Genomic DNA, 23,257 nt, shown 5'->3' with positions numbered 1-23,257 from the left:
ACACCAAATTGAAATGGTGTTAGTCTTCATTATTGAATCATACCATGATGTTTTCTTGGACTGATGACAAAAGTAAGAAGCTTTTTGAATATATAAGTATTGTTTGTATATATGTAAATATTGTATTCCTTTTGTTACACGTATGTATTGTGTCTGAGTGATCAAATTAAGTTGAAAGTTTACACGCACCACATGTACATTTGTACATTATACATGTTATATGGAGAAATAATTTCTAAATGTTTGCCAATTTGTTTGAAGTACTGCAAGTGCCCTTTTTTGTTTGAAACTATAATAACCACTTTATTCCGCTATTTTCGTGATTATCGCTTACACAATTATCTGACGTATTAGACACTGTTGTATAAGAACAGAATAGTTATGGTTCGAATCAAGGACCCTTGATGGGCGGCATGACTTTTACACATTCGATATCATATATAAATATTGAGACATTTGTGTAACAGTACCATTTCCATATACATGTATAAGAACAAAAAATAATTTGAAAATCAGTTGAAAAAGGCTTTACTCATCTGATGGGTACCAATAGAAATACAAAGTGGACGTGGACGTAATCTTCCAAATTATTATGTAAATCGTTACAGCGGATTCCATTGAGTGTGTAGCCATAGGTAATATCTTTTGGTTAGCTTGTTTGTTAGCTGAACCGTGAAGTCATTATTAAGTCAGGTATACTACCCTCCTTTCGCAGTAGCATTATCCAACAGACAGATAGGTTAGTTTTCTGTCGGACTAGTCTATTTTTAAAGTACGGTAGTTTACCTAACCTAACAATGACTTCACGGTTCAGCTAACAAGCAAGCTAACCAAAGATATTACATTTGGCTACACACTCAATGGAATCCGCTGTAATTCAGTTCTGTAATTAGTATACTGTATCATTTGATTCTTATAATTATTCAGTTCAACATACATTCTTTAAAATTTTTCAAACCCATTCTTCTATATCTTTTATATTTTTTTTCATTTTTCTCTTTTCTTTGTTCGTTTTGGGTCATTATTCTCTATTCTGTAAAACCATTGTGACCCTCAGATAGCCCAGCTATGACTATGTAAAGCAAAATTATATCCGGGTGAAATTTGATCCGGAGGAAAAAATGTCACAGTAGTTGTTGTTATTTTTTTATCCGGAGGAAAATATTTCCCTGGGATATTTTTTCCTTTGCCGTGAAATTCTATCTGGGTAGTTAACTTATTATAGTTATTAGAAAAAAACTTATCCTTTAAAATACTATGAAATAACAATAGTGTATTTGAAATAAAGCGAAATTATTAAAAAAAAATGTATTATAATGGTAAATAATTTCACAAATTATCCTTGAAAAAATTTCCTGAAATATTCAAGTCAATATCATCCTTTTAAAAAGAAAATGATCATGAAACATAGGGAAGAAAAACAGAAGTAATTTCAAAGATCGTAATTGTGAAAATAATATCATGATTAAATAAGGTTAGTGTAATACATGTAAAAGTGAGTTGTTTTCAGATCTCAGTACAAATATAAATTTAAAAGTAAGGTAGAAATATAGTTGCATTACTACTGTTAACAGTAATAAAAGAATTTGATTATGATGATATTTTTAACTATATAAATAGTCTGGGGACAGAGATGTAGCTGTTGATTATATGGAAATCAAATAAATCATAGCATAACAATATATTGGAACAAAAGCATGTTTAACAGCTGGATAGTTTTTACCTGTGAAATGTTATCTCTCTTATTAAATCAAGTTGTAAGTCATCTTTTTATATAAATGAATATATAAAAAATAAGATTCAAGGAAAAATTTCACTATAAAATAGATTCAGAAATATATTATATTAATATCTTTAAAATATAAATTGCTCATAATTACCTCCCTATGATAAATTATGCAAATTTGGTCTACCTTTGTGAAACATTTTATAATTATAGTCGGGTATATATTGATTGTGAGTAACTTACATAGTAGTTAATGGGACTCTATTTCACACGGTTCTGTGAAATATAGTACGGCAAATATATACCGGTACATACTATCCGCATAACACAGATAGATTTTCACTCATCTGGAAAAAATCAACCTGTGAAATACCATGCCTGGAAAAAAATTACCGGGACAGATCATCCTCAGGATAAAATATCACAGAGGAAGAAATAAACCGTTACAACTACACGTGCTATCCGTGACAATCCTCAACTTGCGAAGTTAAAACTACGCATGGAATCCTGAACAAAATAAAGTGTGATCGACTCTGAATCATGTGAATTTAATGGTTGTAGCATAAAAAAAATGTCATTATCGAATGCTTCTTTTATAATGTTACATGTTTGTAATTAAGTTAACCGTTCCGGTTGATTGTGAGCACATTTTCAGTATAATGAGGCCCCTCCGCCTTCGAGAAGAATTCATCATGTTCAAATAAAACGTGAATGATATTGCATTACTATAAATATTTAGCATAACCAATTAATATTATAATAGTGAAAACAAAATAAAATGGGCAAACGGGTTAGGCGAATAGTAAGGTACCTTGGTGAACGTAGCAGGGGCGGATGCAGGAATTTTCGAAAGGGGGGTGCTAACCCAGGGCACCCAGGGCAAAGGGGGGGGGGGGTGCAAAACATATGTCCCGATACAAATGCATTGATCGGCAAAAATAAAGGGGGGGTGCGCACCCCCGGAACCCCCCCCCCCCCCCTGGATCCGCCACTGCCGTAGGCTGTCTCCGGGTTTTTCAGTCAGTTTCCTGACTGTTTGACATGGGAAAAGCGAGGTAACTCGTGTTATACCTTAATCTTAATACTGATATTTACCAATCGGAGCAAATATCACGGAAGATTGAGCGAATAATTATAAGAGGAAAAGACCTAGACTTATTTCCAATCTTTAATATATCAAATTAAGGCAGTTTTTGATCACGTTTAAAAAAGTGTGACAAATTGAACCCGATAACCCCGTAACCTACTTTTCAGGTAAGGCTACATTTTACGCTATTTTTTATTGGATGTTATTTTTAGTAACATGAAAATTTCTTTTTATTTGTAAACCAATTTCAAAATTTCAAAACATTACAAAAATCTAATTAAATTAATCGAACGACTATCTTTTTACACTAATTACAAATGTTGGAGTATTTATTTACCTATCTAACACGCCGTGGGTTTTATGAAAGAAAAAATATTGGCCAATCGAAATCCGTTTAATATTGGGGTTTGGGGAAATCTGGCATTTCCTTTGTGCGCCATATTCCATTTTCGATTAGGAGGTCTGACTGAAAAGAAGTCTGTAGACTTTGTTTTTATTATAAATTACAATGTCAGACGATAAAAAGGTAACCATCAAACCATGTTATAAACCAAACATTCCGTTTGTCCTCTAACTGATTTTCATTAATTTTAATTTCCACGTGAAAGCAAATTTACTTCCCGCGCACATTTTATGTTTAACCGGCATGGGTCTGAAAATGGCCTTTGCAAATATTATTTATTATTATATCTGAACGGTGTATTTATTTATATCTTTATTTTGAACACATTATATTGTGGTAAAAATGAAAAGACGATCACCTAACACATCGATGTGTATCAGACATTCATGTTTTAAAAAAGGGGGAGGTAGTATTTTGAAATATTATGCTATAAGTATGTTTACGTAGTTATAAACTCCTGCTCTGTCAATGTGCAATTCAAACCAGTTCAATTATTTACATGTGCTGTTAGTTATACACAACAGGTACACACATTCCACTGTAGTTTACACATGATCATGTGTTATCGGACTGTATTGCTCCTGAGTCCGGTCCCGAAATTGCTCATTTCCCAAAGTTATGTTAATTTCCAATTACCATTTTCTTTGAATCAATGTTTGTTTTCAAAGAGGTCATTTCTGCTGAATTTGCAAACTGAAATACAATTTCTACTTTCGATTTGTTCCATGATAAAAATAAATGATTTCAATTGGCTATTTCTAAATCATGTATCATGTAGTCATCTCGATAGTAATCGGTTCTCAATAGCAATGCATGTGTTTTAAATAAAAGAGGTTCGTGAAATCACACGTTTTCTCTTTTGTCAGCATTTCAGGGACAGAACAAAAACTCGCTTCAAGCAAGCATTAATTTCAACATTTCAAGTTTTCAGACATTTTACAACAGTAAAAATAATATTTCCGATTTTAACCTACTTTTCTTTATTCCTAAAACAACCCCAACTTCATCCTCTCGGTTCATGAAAAGCACGTTTTTTAATGTAATCAAAACTTATCTCGAAAAGAAGGTGAAGTCCACATACGTAATACACAATTGTAAGATGTTGTGTGACGTCGCTATGGAAAAAAACCTATGTAACACAGTTTGGGCTATATCTTACATGTCTTATAAACTATAAAATTTAATTCAATTCTATTATTGGAAAAGTAATGCCCTTAAATATTGTTACTGTAACAGTAAAAATATTAATAACAGATGTGACAACATCTAAGAATTGGTTCAATAATTAAAAATCATGTAAAATTTATAAAAGATTAATATTCAATGCATATTTTTGACCTTGAGTGATAATTCCTAGAATATTGGTTAAAGATGCCTTTATTGATTGATACGGCTAATATCATAAAACAAATGTTTTCTAGAGACAAAGGATTGATAATTGATACTTTTCTTCAATTTGCGTAATTTTATATCTTATTAATATCAAACAAACTTACCATACTATACTTTTCACAACTATCGAGAACTGATGAGGTATTGCACACAATGTCAAAATTGAACACAACAACAGATGTTTTGATTTTTCTTAATTTACGCAAGAGAAAATCGTGAGGATAATAGGAAATGAATAAAAGTATCTACTTGATTAACACAATCAGCTTTGACCACATTTATTTGAGGAACTGGCCTTACAGAGCCAAAGTTTGTTACACTATCCAGAACCGATAACACTAGGATATTTCACTGGAAAAGACTGGCAATTACACATTGTATTATGAAATCATTTCCAGGTAAATGGCATGTCTGTATCTCTGCACTATTACATTGTAAGTCCAGCATTTTCACGAGGGTAGTTAAATCTAAGTTCTGGAAAGTACATATCTCAATGCCTGTATGACTTACTTATAAAAGGGTGCTCAAATTAGATTTTTTTCTGGAAAATATTGTGCAGTGCAGCATCAAACTTTCCACTTTCGCTCAACATGTACTGGAAATGAAGTTTCCTATATTTTGGTCTCATGTTGATTTAAGTCACATGACAGATTTATACTGTATTTGCGAACTGGCATATTTTTCGGATGAACCAGAAGGGCCATGTTAGCTGTTGATATCCGTCTCCAACTGTCCATCCTAAATCTTTTTCCCAAAATCTTTGAAACTAGATAACCTGTCTCAATCAAATTTGTTGTGATTGATGTTTATGGTGTCCAAAATAAATTTTTATACATGTACATCACAGAAACATGAAGGTTATCCCAACCAGTGTGACATGTGTGCTCAAAACCCTGGTGTCAAAATAAAAAAAATTGAGCATCCACTTTTTTCTGGTACTGAAATATTGGTGGCTCAAATAGAATTTTGATGTCCTCAACTAATCAAAAAACATTGTTCAGTCAGGGGACTTACTTAAACAAGTGATTTTCTAAATCACTGATTCAAGTAACATTATTTCCATAAAGGTTGGAAGTTAGAGTTGTCTTTCTTTAATAATCACCTATTTAAGTAGTACAAATTAATCACTAGAAGAAGTGATTTAATATTAGTGTAGCTTTAAATATAGAATACTTATGATCCAGGGACTAATTATGTTTCTAAACTTATCAGAACCAACATCTGTGTTGTCTAGGATGACCAGGTCATTTCAGGTGATGACCTTGTACTGAATCTAGGATAATGACATAAAAATCACTTGTTTAAGTATCAGACCTCAATTTCCTTCCCAAAAATCACTTCTTTAAGTATCATTCTTTTAATAACCCCCACTAATTTCAACACCCCCGAACAGTGAAATTTTTATCGCGAACAGTAGAATTTTATTACATAATCTGAAAGATGAAACCTTGAACTTCACAGGAAAAATACTCTCACTGCTGTGAAAAATCTTTTAAGAAAGTATCAGTTCATTATGTAAAGCCATTATTATAGCATTTTTTCAACTAAAATAGAATTTTCAGGTAAATGATAGCATCAAAGGCATAAACCTTGCTACTTAAAAGAAGCAAAAAGTTCATATTTTTTTAATTTTACTAATTAAAAGATGTTATTTAAACCTATGTGTTTAAAATTTTGAAAAAATTACAAAAACCTCGAATTTGCTACTCAAATAAGTGATTTAAAAATCACTTATTTCAGTAAGTCCCCTGACTGTTGTTTTATTTCTTTACTTCTTTCGCATTCATGCATCATAAATTAAACCATCCTCCACAAAATCAGTCTCAATTTTATCTTTCACATTTAAAAAAAAAACATTTGTATACACCCATTCTTGCATTTTTGATATGCATACAGTTCAAGAAACCCGACACCAAGACCATTATATTAATAGAAATTTAGAAATCATTGAATTTTGCACTTTTCTCTTTCATTGACAGCTCTAACACTCATACCTTGAATATTTAATGTAATCAATCTACCTTCTCCAAAGCAGAGCAGCAAAATATATCTGCTTAATTTTGGTGAAGTACAATGTATACTGGAAGAAATTTGAAACTGATTTAATACAAAGATTTGAATGAAATAAAACTATTTGCAGGATTGCTAGAAACGGAAATGAACAAAATATTAAAGCCTATACATTTTGTATTTAACAAAAAGGAAAAAATCAGGACTGGAAATTTGTAAATGGGTGTTTACCATTTACAATGTAAACAATAACAGAATTCAAGCTCCTACATGTATAATCCTTCTGTTGCCCTTATATTTTATCATATTTATAACTGTTCTGGTCATTCATTGGTATTTTTTTGTATTTCAGATTGAAGATGTAAAACCAGAAGGTTCTGAACATATAAACTTAAAAGTAACGGGTCAAGATGGCAGTGTGGTACATTTCAAAATTAAACGCAACACACCATTACGGAAACTGATGTCTGCATATTGTGATAGAGCTGTAAGTCTATTATATAGTAGTAGAAATAATTATGACTAACATGTACTGGAACAGCACAATGTAATTTGAAAAGAGATCACGGTTTCCTTGTATATACTGCATCACATATAACACATTCTACATTTGTAATACAAAATATCATCAGATACATTGTAGCACCATGTTAAAAAGTAACAAATTGGTAAGAATCGTAACCCTTGGCTAGCGAAAATGCTAGTAACCATGGTAACTGAAAGATGGTTAAATAAATGTTTATAGAATATAAGTGTCGTTTCAATGCTCAACAAAAATTTATATAATGATAATATATTAGATATATTAATCAGAAAAAAAGTGTGAAAATCTGCCCTACATTCACTAAAATTATAAAGTATAAAATTCAGAATGAAAAATATTTTTCTTTACATATGTATATTATAATCTTAAATTTGTTACTGTACTTAAAATGTATGTCATATAAGTTACATAACATTGAACATGTACTCAATATAGTGTAGATACGTATATAACAATTACTTTGCATCCTATAATTATTAGTAGACATATTTTCTTTTGAGATTGTAGTTAAGTCTACTTGTTGCTTTTCTTTTCACAGGGTTTAAAAATGGGAGCAGTAAGATTCAGATTTGATGGAAATCCAATAAATGAAACAGACACACCCTCACAGGTAATATTTATTATAGAGCCAAAATAAATTTATGTTGCCTGTCTCCATACCTACAAAACTAATTATCTCAAAATTTTAATCAAGTATAAATTTGGGTAGAGTCACTTTTACCATTCTTCAGTTATGTCCCTTTATAACTTTTCACAATTGTTAAAATAAGTCTAAATCACACAAAAAATAAGTTTGAAACTAGTGTTTGTTTAAACTGGAATTTTGAATACTAGTAGCATGTGTTAAAGAAGAAACAAAATAACTCTATAGTCTGCACCCCTGTCTGGCAAGTTCATCTTGGAGAATAAATTGCTGAATTTACAAGCCTTTTAACGGTATTGGAAACATGCTATAGCATATATCTTAATTTTTATACGCCCGTCAAAATTTTGACGGGACGTATTATGGTATACAAATGTCTGTCTGTCCGTTGGTCTGTCCGGCGTAAACATGTCGCACTGTAACTTGAGAATGACTTATCCAAATTTCATGAAACTTAATATACTTGTTTCTTATGATGGTCAAATGATCTGTATACTTTTTGGTGAAAATAAGATTAAAACTTTTTGAGTTACGGCACTTTGTAACTAAAACAGGGGTGTGTTTTTTTTCATATGTCACACCGTATCTCAAAAACGATTCTTGATTATGGCTTAAAACTTTAAATACTTCTTAGTTATATTAATCTTAATATCTGTATACTTTTTGGTGATGATTCAAAATTTCATTTTTAAGTTATTGAGTATTTTGTAAAAAAGGGGGAGGGGGTTTTTACATGTTGCGCCATATCTCAAAAACCATTTATGATTATTGCTTAAAACTTTACACATGTCTTTGTTATATTGATCTAAAGATCTGTATACTTTTTGGTGATGATTCAAAATTTCATTTTTGAGTTATTGAGTATTTTGTAAAAAAAGGTTGAGGGGTTTTTTACATGTTGTGCCGTATCTCAAAAACAATTTATAATTATTGCTTAAAACTTTACACAAGTCTTTGTTATATTAATCTAAAGATCTGTATACTTTTTGGTGATGATTCAAAATTTTATTTTTGAGTTCTTGAGTATTTTGTATAACAGGGGAGGGTTTTTTTTACATGTCACTCCGTATCTCAGGCCAAATAAAAATATATGTGTGGTTCCAGTTACCCTACCGTCCCTACTTTTTCGTCTTAAAAATAGCCTACCCTAAAGATTTTATTGTCATTTTTCATTAAGCACTGTTAAAGTCAGAATGTTGCTCCCATAGACTCAATGTAAAAAAAAAACATAAAATAAAAAAAAATCCCTACCTACCTACCCTAACTTTTTTTCAGATGTAACTGGAACCACACATACTTTTTTATTTGGCCTCAAAAATAATTTATGATTATTGCTTAAAACTTTACACACTTCTTTGTTATATTAATCAAAAGATCTGTATTCTTTTTGGTTTTGATTCAAAATTTTATTTTAATGATATTTAGTTAAAAAAAAAAAAACCAGAGTGGGGGGTTTCACATGTCCCGCCTTGTCTCAAAAACAATATATGGTTATTGCTTTAAACTTTCTCAGAAACTATTTATGATTATTGCATAAAACTTCCACACAAGACGTCGGGCGTATCATGCGCTCATGGCGCAGCTGTTTATTGTGTAATGGATAAAACTATTTGAATGAATGCAAGTAAAAGGAACTTGAAGGAAAATGTCAGTGAGACAGCAACTAGACATCATAACAGCTTATTTTAACAGGGACCATTCAAAACTTGTCATTCACATAGAATTTTCTAAATTGTGGACAACAGATTGACATAAACAGTGTTCTCCGTAGGATTTTTGGATAGTGCTGTGGTAAGCACCTAATTTTTGACAATTCTCAGTTACTTTGTCGAGGCGCACGGTTTGTTTGTAATTGATTTGTTCAGTGATTGGGAAGGACGTGCGCCTATAGCGCAAATCGCCCAGAAATGATGCATAGAGTGACAAATGTAAGCGCCCACGTTCCACACAATATTTTTCACTTCATTTCGAAACGTTTAGATATCGTCAAATGGATTTCCGATCGTGTGCCGCCTTGTGTATGTACACAACTTTGTAATGTTCCTCCAATGCTAGGAGCACCTATATATTTTTGGGACATCTCAGGTGATTTCGTATGGTTATAATAAAACCATGCGGTATATCTGATTACCCTAAAAACATAATTGACCATCATTTATGATATAATTTTTTATAAACAACTTTAAATTTATAAACTTTGGCTAGTACAGACGAGATTTATCTCTATTTATTATCTTTTAAGTTAGTTTAGTCTTCTATTATTTCAATTGAAAAACCCCAAAGCCTTTTTATCAATATAGTTTTTGTCTCCATAAAAGGTGCTTAACTGTCCTTGTCATTTTTTGGTCTTTGGCTCGTTTTGACATTTAGTAAACATGCCTTCAGCGAATTGTTGTTTAGTTCTATCAATTATTGATACTCTCTACTGTTATTCTTGTCATTGTGATGAAGTAATAATAATATAAGAAGTGCAGAGGAAATGCCAGAAACATCCTCTAATAGGGAACGTCTGGAATAAAGTATGGTATCGACAAATTAATACAACTTGCAATTGTTTCCAATCCACTATAAATAAATGTTTAAACTAAACACAAAAACACTGGCATATTTATGTGCTAGGATTTGCTTAGTCTTGTGTTATCTCTTTATGTAATTAATAGTATGTTTCTTTCAATTTCAGTTGGACATGGAAGATGGGGACTCGATAGACGTGTTTCAGCAACAAACAGGAGGACTTTGAATATTATATGTTGTGTTTTCTGGTCATGCTAAAAATATCATTGTCAGTTATACACATCAAAAGTTGTAAAGTGAAATGGACGCTTCAATGAGGAGGCGAGAAGTGTAAATTATGTGGATTTTTGTACAGATTGTTTTAAACTCATCACACTTCATTGTCATATCATATTGAGAAAGAATGATGTTATTTTTATGGCATTTGACCTTATCATAGGTATCTAATTCTTCAAGGAATTGGTTCAGATTCGTGCTATATATATTTCTAAAATAAGAAAAAATTAAGCCAAACTGTTGTTAGTATGGCATTTACAACTTCAATACTGTAAAACAATGTTTCATTTTTAAACAATAATTGCAATGTTTTTAATCAAGACAGGAAATGTATCCTTATCATTGTCTTTGAACCATAGTTCAGTTATTCTGTTTTAATAAAAAAATCTTCTGGAAGTGCTTTCTAAAACTTATCAGTTTTTATACGACCGCAAATATTTTTTAGATTTGTTTAATGATGCATGTCAAAAGTTTAATTAATTGAAGAAGAAACACCAAAGTACAGGTTTTTCAAATAGAAATACAGTTTAAAAAGTTAAACGGTTGTATCAAGACTTTAGGTAAATGAATTTTAATCATTTTAACTACAGTCACCAGTAGAGTGTTGTCGATAGATTCATGAAATTGAAATTTGAAAGTTATCAAAGCTTTACATGTCATAGTCGTACATTAACATTATTTTCATCATAATACAGGTGTATTTTTAACTTTCACTGTCATTGAAACATTGTTATTTACATGTAAAAAAATGTAGGAAAAAATAAAAATTTTGTCAGAATAATTTTCAGTGTGTGTTTGAAATTATGCCAATACTGTAATTTTGCCTGATAGACACTTCAACTCTTCAAAGTAATCCTAGCTTTACTTTAGATTATATTCCATTTATTCAATTTATCAAATGACAACTAGAACTAGAATTGCTATTGCAAGCAATAGCGGATGTCACCCTTTCCCCCATTGCCACTAAGCGGCAGCCATTTCAAAAACTTTTAACAGTGAATGCACATATTTGCATTGCTATACATTTTTCTGTAAATTTTCAGTACATTTAGATCATTTTTAAAAAGATGACATTTCTGCTGTCTCCATGGCAATGGCATCCGTTTTGAAATTTTCAAAGTCAAAAGTCTCATCTATACATGCCAGTTTACAATAATACTAAGTTTCATTAAGTTTGGAGCATTTCTAAAATATTTGACATTTTTCCAGTTTCCATGGCAACGGTAGCCATTTTTGAAATTCCAACTTCAAAAGTCTCATGCAGACTTGACAGTCAACAATCCTATTAAGTTTCATCAATTTTGGAGCATTTTGAAACTTTTGAAATTTTTGACATTTTGATTTGTTCCTATGGCAACAGAGACCACTCCCAAAAGTTCATGGCATATACCACATTGGTACATGGGAGGGACCATGCTATCAAAGTTTCGATCAATTTGACCTACCATTTTAAGAAAGTATATGGCACTTTAAGGTTTTTGAACCATTTTGACCTGTTTTGCATTGTTTCCATGGTAACGGCAGACATTTTTGAAATTCTAACGCCAGATTCCACATCTACCAATGTTGCTCATCGTTACTGTAAAGTTTCGTTAAATTTGGAGCATTCTGATATTTTTGAAATTTTTGGTGTAGTTTCGATGGCAACATAGTAGTTCCAATGATTGCCAAAATCCTCCAAAACCAGTATATAGTGGGCACCTACATTGTATCAAAATATAATGATTCTGAGTTTAGGCATATCCAAATAATTAATTAAAACCAAAAACTGGATTTTTTCACAATTGTTCTGTTTCCATGGTAACGGCAGCCATTTTTTAGTTCCAAAGTTGCACTGCAACTCGAAAGTCAGGGTTCCTTGTTATAGTGAACTATAATTTAGATTGGTTCCTTTGGTTCCGAGAAAGCGGTCGGACAAAATTAGGTGGAAGAAAAATAATAACTAGAATTGCCATTGCAAGCAATAGCGGATGTCACCCTTCCCCCCATTGCCACTAAGCGGCAGCCAAATTTTTAGTTCATTTGGAGCATTATAAAACAAATTTCATTTCTGCCGTTTCCATGGCAACGGCAGCCATTTTGAAATTTTCAAAGTCATAATTCTCATCTATACATGCCAGTTAACATTAATATCAAGTTTCATTAAGTTCAAAGCATTTTGAAAATTTTGACATTTTTGCAGTTTCCATGGTAACAGTGGCCTTTTTGGAAATTTCATAGTCAAAAGTCTCATCCAGACTTGCCAGTCTACAATCAAATAAAGTTTCATAAAATTCTGAGCATTTTGAAATTTTTGACATTTTTGATGGTTCCTATGGCAACAGAGACCATTCCCAAAAGTTAATGGCATATACCACATTGGTATATGGGAGGGACCATACCATCAAAGTTTCGACCTACCATTTTAAGAAAGTAAATGCCGCTTTAAGGTTTTTGAACCATTTTGACCTGTTTTGCATTGTTTCCATGGTAACGGCAGACATTTTTGAAATTCTAACGCCAAATTCCACATCTACCAATGTTGCTCATCGTTACTGTAAAGTTTCGTTAAATTTGGAGCATTTTGATATTTTTGAAATTTTTGGTGTAGTTTCCATGGCAACATAGTAGTTCCAATGATTGCCAAAATCCTCCAAAACCAGTATATAGTGGGCACCTACATTGTATCAAAATATAATGATTCTGAGTTTAAGCATATCCAAATAATTCATTAAAACCAAAAATTGAATTTTATCACATTTGTTCTGTTTCCATGGTAATGAATAGCCATTTTTTAGTTCCAAAGTTGCACTGCAACTCGAAAGTCATTTGGATTGGTTCCTTTGGTTCCGAGAAAGCGGTCGGACAAAATTAGGTGGAAGAAAAATAATAATAATAGGGAAAAAGAAACCGAGGAAAAGCAATATGTCACCCGACATTGTCGATCGGGTGACATAATTATTTCTGTATATTCATCACTTTCTTACTAGATTGCGTTGGAGTACATTGTGTTTTGAAAACTGCTTTTCAATCATTTAAACTACATAAGTTTGGTATACTGAATATTTTAACATGATTTTCCTTTAAGATACATGATATTAATATAGAAAATATGTGATGATTGCAAATGAGATATCTATCTTCCAAAGACAAGATGTTCACTAGATTATAATGAATTTGGCAGTATGTGTTATTCCCACAAACCTAAATCTACAATGGTCAAAATTTTTTTATAAAAAACATATCTAGTTTACATTTTTGTTTAGGGGCCAGCTATAGCACATCATTAGGTGTATTGAAGACACATTGGTGGCATTATGCTGTGATCTGCTCTGTTTGGGTTGTTGTCTCTTTGACACATTCCTCATTTCCATTCTCAATTTGATTATAAAACATGATGGATTACCCGATCAATACAAGTAATTAAAAAACTGACAGGCATAAAATATCTATCTCGGAGTGCCTGTAATCATTAAAATTTCAACAAACATATAGAAAATATCTCACAGCCTGAATTAGAATACATAACACTTCCAATTGCAAAGATGTCATACCATAAATTCAGAAATTATTGCGTGCATTTATTATTGCAATTTTGTTATTTTTTACTTAAATGCAATTTAAATTTTCGCGATATTGAGAAAAATCTTGTTTAAATCATATAAAAAATTTCAAAATGCGAGTTGGAATTTTTGTGATTAAAACCCTGTCACATTTTTTGCAATAATAAAAACCTCACAATAATTTCTGAATTTACAGTACTTGTACATTTACAATGGCAAAATACAAGACAGATTGATAAGACATCTAACTTAAATTGTGTGATTCACTGAAGATGTCATCTATCTTGCTATTGAGAAGAAATGAGTGGCTCACATTAGGATCATATGTCTTGTTAAATAAACCTCTTCAAATTCAGTGGGTCATTGTGGACCAAGACATGAAAATATGCAATGAAAACAGGAAACCAAGGCCATCCAAAAAATGAAATGCCTACCACCTGTTGAGAATAGTTCGAAGTTATAACGTTACGTTTCCCGTATTTACGTTCACATGTTTGTGACGTTTCTTACACCTTGTATGGGCTTCGCCATTGTAAATATTATACGCAAAGTAAACACAACGCAAAGTACATATACGACTTATTTAGTTTATTCCACACATTTATGGTGCCGTGACCATGCTGCAAGAACTATTGACGGGTTACCGCTCACAAACTCAAATTACATGGAAGCTATTAAACTTTTAAAGGAGCGTTTCGGACAATCGCATAAGATTACAAATGCTTATATGCAAGCTATGCTAGAACTTAGAGCACCACAAAACAACCTACTCAGTCTACGTGTTTATTACGACAAGTTAGAGGCATATATAAGAGGTCTTGAATCGTTAGGCCGCTCCGGAGAATCGTATGGTGCATTACTTATTCCGATAATACTGAACAAGCTTCCGTCAGAAATACGACAACACTTAGCTCGTGAAAACGGTTCCGATAATTGGGAATTGATTGATTTGAGACGTGAAATTTTGAAAGAAATCACTATAATTGAAGCTGGACAACGCTCGTCGTCGTTTATGGATTCAATGCAGCCTACTGCAATGACCACATCGTTTTTGACAAGCGCTAATAGAAAAGGTACACCAAGTAAAGAAGTTACATTCGATAACCGTGAGAGACAAACACAAAATATTCGACAAAAACCTTGCATATTCTGCCAGAATTTACATGACCCTGCAAAATGCCCAAATGTTACAGATCACGATACACGCCTATCAATCGTCAAAGAAAAGAAGTTATGTCTTAACTGTTTAGGATCACACCGTTCCGTAGATTGTAAATCGAAATTTCGTTGCCGCCAGTGCCATCAAAAGCACCACACAAGTCTTTGCCATGGAAATACAGGGGCCGCCCCGATATTCCGACACCCCGTTAGTCCGACACCCCATTGGTCCGACACCTCAATAGTCCGACACCCTACTAGTCCGACACTTTTAAAATAGATTATGACATTATAACTATGCAAATGCTTGAAATACTGAAAAACATAATTGCAAACTGCATTCGTACATTAAAAGATATATACAATTTACACTCAAAAACATGCTAACAAATCTGTTCCTAGTGTCAATTTCTTGTTGGGATGTACAAGTACCCGGCCACGTCCACTTGTATTTTTATCCATTTGATGAGTTAAGCCATTTTCAACTGATTTGTATAGTTAGTTCTTATGTTGTACTGTTATACATTTGTACCACTGTCCCAGGTTAGGGGAGGGTTGGGATATCGCTAACATGTTTAATCTCGCCACATTATGGATTGCAGTGGTTGTCGTTTGTTTATGTGTTAACTATTTGTTTTTCATTTTTTTTTTTTTTTTTTTTAAGATAAGGCCGTTAGTTTGCTCGTTTTAATTGTTTTACATTGTCATTTCGGGGCCTTTTAAAACTGACTATGCGGTATGGGCTTTGCTCATTGTTGAAGATCGTACGATGACTTATAGTTGTAAATTTCTGTGTCATGTTGGTCTCTTGTGGGGAGTTGTTTCATTTGCAATCATACCACACTTCTTTATATATATATATATATCGACACGATTAAAACAACGTCATCACACAAACTTAGGGGAAACAAGTTCCATTTCAGGGAATCGACAATCGCAGTTGACTTATATAAATTCCTAAAAGGTGTTTTATATATATCCACTTGTTGAAGCCTACCTGAAAATTAGCAAAATCATAAAAACTTTAATTGAGGAACGTCCATTTTGTTACAGTACTATCTTCTGATTTCTTAACTTTTACTTTCTAAGCATCAGTAAATGCAGGTGAGCGACACATGCTCTTGAGAGCCTCTAGTTGAATTAGGTACAGTCACAAGATGACAGTATATATTGTCTATGTAAATTATAAACTACGAGGTATAAACACAACTGGAAATAGTTTTCAAAAGGAAAATGCCTGTATAAGTACGTCCGTAATATTATGTTAACTAGAACACACCCGCGAGATCGCGGGCATTCAGAGCGTAGTTTAAAGTATGTAAAGTGTTGTTGGAAGAATTTTGTAAAATATTGAATGACTGGAGAATTTCAGCAAAAGTATCATAAGTCATAGGTTATTGGGGTCAGGAAAATGCTTTTTTTTTTATCCCTCCTCCTTTATTTCCAATATTTCCATTTTTTTGTTTTCTATCAATTTCAATATGAACATACATTTAGTATGTTATGAACATTCAAGTAAGGAGCCTGTAATTCAGTGGTTGTTGTTTGTTTATGTGTTACATATTTGTTTTTCGTTCATTTTTTTTGTACATAAATAAGGCCGCTAGTTTTCTGGTTTGAATGTTTTACATTGTCAGTTCGGGGCCTTTTAAAGCTGAGTATGCGGTATGGGTTGTTGAAGGTCGTACGGTAACCTATAATTGTTAATATCTGTGTCATATTGGTCTCTTGTGGAGAGTTGTCTCAACATGGCAATCATACCACATCTTTTTTTGTAATCAATGAATTTTGTAAAAGATTTAATGACTGGAGAATTTCAGAAAAGGTATCAAAAGTTCACATGAATATTTTTTGCGCTTATCTGTATATTATGAACATTCATTACTATATAAATATAGTGTATTTACTTTCAATTCTAAGTTTACTAATCGATCCATAGTGGTCATTGATATAGTATACAGACCCTCTCTATTTAATAAACTCTGTGACTGCCGTGGATAGTAAACTTGAAAATGATAGCAGATAGAATTCTGAAAATACACTTTATTCTTTGTATATGTATGTTCAAAGTATACAGAAAAAAGTATACAGAAAAACGCAAACCGGAAGTCTAATCAGACTTAAAATTTCGTCCAATGACGGGACAATATCCGGATGCCTTTTTTCTCGTTTTTCTCCAAAAATAACTCAATCTGAATAATCATATGAATGGATGACAAATGGCACTATGCACTGTACCTATAGGACACAGAGGCGTGTTGATCAAATAATTGTGGAAAGAAGAGAAGCGACACCCAAAATGAGGTCTTCTCGTTTAATAGTATAGATAAGGAGCTTACATACAATTCTTGTAATGCATTCGCGTGCATTATGGCCAATAAGACGACCCATGTATCTAGGTACCTGCGAACGCTATTATATATGCGTTATATTATCATGACTATGCTATGCATGATTTTTACTGATATATATTTTTAGAAGTATGAAAATTTTGACAAAGAAATGTTGTACACTCTTTGGTTGGGTGGTTGTCTCTTTGACATATTCCCCATTTCCATTCTCTATTTTATTAAAACAAATATGCACTTGAAATTTCATTGGTTGTATTAATATACCGTACAGCTGATTATTTTCGCGTGTGTAACAAATTACGATTTTCATTGAATAAAGTATACATGCGAAATATTTTTTTGTTATTTATAAGTTATTATTTTGGCGGATATATAACTTTAATCATACCTTTGCATGTTCACTTGCGGTATTTAATTCTGAGATTTTATTCTATCCGCGAAAATTTACACCCCGCAAAAACAACCCGGTATCCGGTATATGAAGCGATAAAGAACTCCGTTTTGCATTCGCCATGATGACGTCAGCGTATGTAGATATATGCGCAGCAATACTTGATTAATGAACAGCTGCGCCATGAGCGCATGATATGTCCGTCGTCTTGTGTTTGAATTTTTATGCAATAATCAGTAATTATAGTTTCATACATATGGCGTGACAGGTGCGACCCCCCCCTTTTTTTTTTAAATAAAAAAATCAATAACTCTAAAATAAAATTTTAAATCATCACCAAAAAGTATACAGATCTTTACATTAATATAACTAAGAAGTGTATTAAGTTGTAAGCAATAATTATCCATTTTTAGATGGTGACGTTCCCTTGTCACCATCTTACGGTGTTTATATATCTCAACTTGTACGATTCGCTCGTGTATGTAACAATGTTTTAGATTTTAACGAGAGAAATTTATGTATTACTGAAAAATTATTACACCAGGGTTTTCGATATCACAAACTAGTCAAAACATTTACTAAATTTTATCATCGATATAAGGACATCATTCGTAAATATAGCTCAACATGCAGACTTCTTATACGTTCAGGTATTGCACATCCAATTTTTAATGGAAATATTCTTTATAAAGCACAAAGGTGTCAGTATTCACCTCAAAAACTAACAAAACCTTTGAATAGACTTATTAAGAAGGGATATAGTTACGATACTGTTGTCAGGTCATTAAAGATTGCATATTTTGGCGTTAATATTGATTCACTTATAGGGTCTTTGCATCGGAACTAAACACATTTATTCAAAAACCAGTTGTTGGCATGTACGGGTTATGTTCTCATATATGTTGGTATGATACTAAACCCCTAACGGGAAGGATTGTGCCTGATGTTCATATGATGAAATCATAATCTTTCAGTCAGTTTAATTGAAGTCTGGAGCTGGCATGTCAGTTAACTGCTAGTAGTCTGTTGTTATTTATGTATTATTGTCATTTTTTTCTTTGGTTACATCTTCTGACATCAGACTCTGACTTCTCTTGAACTGAATTTTAATGTGCGTATTGTTATGCGTTTACTTTTCTACATTGGCTAGGTATAGGGGGAGGGTTGAGAACTCACAAACATGTTTAACCCCGCCGCATTTTTGCGCCTGTCCCAAGTCAGGAGCCTATGCCCTTTGTTAGTCTTGTATTATTTTATTTCAGTTTCTTGTGTACAATTTGGAAATTAGTATGGCGTTCATTATCACTGAACTAGTATATATTTGTTTAGGGGCCAGCTGAAGGACGCCTCCGGGTGCGGGAATTTCTCGCTACATTGAAGACCTGTTGGTGACCTTCTGCTGATGTTTTTTCTATGGTCGGGTTGTTGTCTCTTTGGCACATTCCCCATTTCCATTCTCAATTTTAATAATCATAAATTGTTTTTGAGATACGGCGCGACATGTGACCCTCCCCGTCCCCCATTTTTTATATAAAAAAACCTCAATATCTCTAAACAAAATTTTCAATCAACACCAAAAAGTATATAGATCTTGAGATTAATAAAATTAAAAAGTTTATAAGTTTAAGCAATAATCATAAATGGCTTTTAAGATACAGCGCGACATGTGAAAAATTACACCCCTGTTATAGTTATAAAGACCCGTAATTCAAAAAGTTTTAATATTATTGTCATCAAAAAGTATTCAGATCGTTCGACCATCATAAGAAACAACTATGTTAAGTTTCATGAAATTTGGATGAGTCGTTCTCAAGTTATGATGCGACATGTTCATACCTGCCAACTGTCACTATTTGCGGGGGATTTCCCCCATGGAGGCTCCCAAATTGAAATTTTGAATGAGCAATTTTGTTCACTTTTTTAAACAAAACAATTAATATTACAATGATTTAAGTCTTATAAAAGTACGAAGAAGCAAAAAAAACAACATAAAAATGTATTTAAAGGCCCCTTGAAGGTTTTTGTAAGACTATGACAGCCATCTTGCACGCAAAACCCCCATGGGCATTTTGAAAAGTTGGCAGGTTACATGTTTACGCCGGACAGACAGATGGACAAACGAACATTTGTATACCATAATACGTCCAGTCAAAGAAGTTTTGATGGGCGTATAAAAAACAAACACAGAACTCCCATAACATTACTTTCAATATTTGAATTGCATTTATTTTGTTGGTATTTTGATACCTTGCCTAGCTACATGCTTTTTGTAATAATATACATGTACTTGTTGCTATTGCACAATCGAATACTGGTAACAAGTAAGAATATAGCGATCTTCTGATGAGACTTTCTTTGTAGTGTTGTTCATATCCTTCCAGATCACCTAGTTACAATTCAGGTTGTGAGTGCGAGTTTTAGTTTTAAACAACTTTCATTTTTCTTAATAGTCAAATTGAGCATGGAAATGGGGAATGTGTCAAAGAGACAACAATCAGACCAAAGAACAGACAATAGCCGAAGGCCACTTATGGGTCTTCAATGCAGCTAGAAACTCCCGCACCCGGAGGCGTGTTTCAGTTGGCCCCTAAACAAAAATGTATAGGGACTGTTTTACTTGAAAATTTGTAGTGTCCTTTTTTCTTATATACATAATAGGTCGATTATTTTGTTGCCTTTAATATAGATACTCTAGGGGTACCCCTTGATCTAAGTCGTAAAATTCCTGAATTTGTGTTCACTTTTATTTCAAATACAATAGATCTATATAATAGGACAAACAATAAAGAATCAAATAAATACGGAAGAAACTCAGTTTTTGGTTTTGGTCAAACTAAACAATGAATCTATATCTTTAATCAACAATATTGAATCAATTCATTTACCAATAAATGAGTTGAAGTTGAAGATTGTTGTTTGCATCTCCCGCAATGGAGGGGTGAGGGGTAAGCAATTCCGTTCGGATAGCGGGTTAATTTACAAGTTAATTGATGTGGAAAGTGTGTGTTCACAGTTTCGGTATGCAAGTTATCTTATGTTGTTCCTCGTAAAGATAAACATTTACATAATAGTACTATCGATGTGTCCCTGATTGCTCTAAAAAAAAAACTGGTCTAATACTAGGTTCACAAATTAGTAAGTTTCTGTGTATCAGCTTACTACTGAGTAGTCGGGATTAATTGTATTGTCGGACTATTGGTGTGTCGGACCAATGGAACGTCGGACTAATGGGGTGTCGGACCAAGGTGGTGTCGGACTAACGGGGTGTCGGAACATCGGGGCTGCCCCGAAATACATGTACTAATGATCAGCAAATGTCAGTTAATGCCGTAGTTGATGATAGCGAAAATACATTGATCGCCGCAAGTTTTCATTCGTCTGAAGAAAAATCCCGTTCGAACGTGCTTCTAAAAACTGCCGTTGCACCAGTTGGGGGAAATCGATATGTTGATACGCACATTTTGTTTGATGAAGGAGCACAGCGCTCTTTTGTTACCGAGGAGTTAGCGTCGAAAATAGATTTAGAAATACTAGGAACAGAAACCATACATTTATCGGCATTTGAAAGTACCGACAGCAAAGTCCATCATTTGTCAAGAGCACGCGTATACGTAGAGTCGATAAATAGAACGAAAATTCCAGTTGAGGTTCTAGTAGTACCGAACATCGCCAGCCCGTTAAGCAATTACATCGGTAATGGTATACGAGAATTCAAGTACCTGCAAGGATTACGTTTAGCTCATCCGTTTACAGAAGACAACTCTTCTTTTGAAATCTCCTTGCTCATTGGAGCTGATTTCTATTGGGATTTCGTAGAGGATACAATATTAAGAGGAAATGGTCCAACCGCCGTAAAGTCAAAACTTGGTTATTTGTTGTCTGGTCCAATTCCGACGTCTTATCGTCAACAGAGTAATGTAGGTATGTACAACATATTGACATCGCACAAACCAGAGGAGTTGAATTTAGAAAGATTTTGGGAATTAGAGTCGTTAGGAGTAGATAGCAATACGACAGATGTTGAAACGGTAGACTATATGGAAACAAATCAAAAGTCAGCAATTGAATTCCGAGAAAACAAACACACAGCAAAGTTGCCATGGAAACCAGATCACGAACCCTTGTCTACAAACTTCTTCGTTACAAAACGAAGAACTGAAAACGTCATTCGAAAATTAAGTCAAGATCCCGAAATTCTTAAGGTATATGGACAGATAATCAAGGATCAAGAACGCTGAGGATTTATTGAGAAGGTTAAGGATCCCGATATTAGTAAAGGTATTGTACATTATATCCCGCATCACCCCGTCAAGAAGAAATAAACGAAGTAACACCATCTGATGAATATAATGTGGAAGAACCAAACAACGAAGAAATACTGACAAGAACATTGCCCTTGCGGAAGGCATCAGTTCGTGCAAAGGAAAGAATAAAATCATGGACTCGTTAAAGTTTAATTTAGATTCCTATTTTTGTGTTTTGAAGAGACAGTAATTCCTGCAAGTGTAAAATTAAATTTCTTTTCTTTATTGATGAACATTTAAAGTAATATTTCTATTGTTTTGTACATAAATACACTTTGCGGGCCCCAGTATGTTGAGAATAGTTCGAAGTTATAACGTTACGTTTCCCGTATTTACGTTCACATGTTTGTGACGTTTCTTACACCTTGTATGGGCTTCGCCATTGTAAATATTATACGCAAAGTAAACACACCACCATCTGATAACTACTTTTAGGATCCTATGATTTTGTTTAATTGAAATTTCATTGGCTGATGTAATAATAACAGATCAGAAACGAAAGGTGTGTTGTCAAAATCCTTATAAGAATACAATGAACACTGGATCTGTATTTCTATCAGATTTTCCTCAAAAATAGGTCATCTTCTAAATAACTTTATGGTGCCTGACTACAAAGCCATAGTTAATCTCACCATAGATACCAGAATTGGAGTTTTGTATTTGAGCAATGCATGCTTGGTCCACAAATACTCATCAGTGATGCTCGGATCAAAAAAGTTACCGAGGCCAAATAAAGGACGAAGTTGAAGAGCATTGAGGACAAAAAAATCCTTTAAAGTTTTGACAAATACAGCTAAGGTACTTTGTAATCTATTCCTGAGGTAGAAAAGCCATAGAATTCAAATTTCAAAGTTTTGTAAACAATTTATAATTATGACCATATCAATGATAAATCATGTCAACATAGAAGTGCAGA

General features: G+C 33.1%; 2 protein-coding genes across 2 annotated transcripts; both read left to right on the top strand.

Moving 5' to 3' along the window:
- Nucleotides 1-3,196: 3,196 nt before the first annotated feature.
- On the top strand, nucleotides 3,197-11,376 carry LOC143041987 (small ubiquitin-related modifier 2-like). The gene is made up of 4 exons (XM_076214181.1): nucleotides 3,197-3,339; nucleotides 6,971-7,105; nucleotides 7,701-7,772; nucleotides 10,486-11,376. Exons 1-4 carry the CDS (start codon nucleotides 3,322-3,324, stop codon nucleotides 10,543-10,545), a joined length of 285 nt encoding a protein of 94 aa, XP_076070296.1. The 5' UTR covers nucleotides 3,197-3,321; the 3' UTR covers nucleotides 10,546-11,376.
- A 9,975-nt stretch (nucleotides 11,377-21,351) lies between these two features.
- Nucleotides 21,352-22,275, top strand: LOC143043033 (uncharacterized). Its single transcript, XM_076215531.1, has one exon. The coding sequence runs from the start codon at nucleotides 21,352-21,354 to the stop codon at nucleotides 22,273-22,275; it is 924 nt and encodes a 307-aa protein (XP_076071646.1).
- The last annotated feature ends 982 nt before the right edge of the window (nucleotides 22,276-23,257 follow it).

The sequence above is a fragment of the Mytilus galloprovincialis genome, chromosome 8 (assembly GCF_965363235.1).
Source record: "Mytilus galloprovincialis chromosome 8, xbMytGall1.hap1.1, whole genome shotgun sequence".
In the NCBI taxonomy this organism is placed as follows: domain Eukaryota; kingdom Metazoa; phylum Mollusca; class Bivalvia; order Mytilida; family Mytilidae; genus Mytilus; species Mytilus galloprovincialis.
This window is presented reverse-complemented; position numbering and strand designations above follow the sequence as displayed.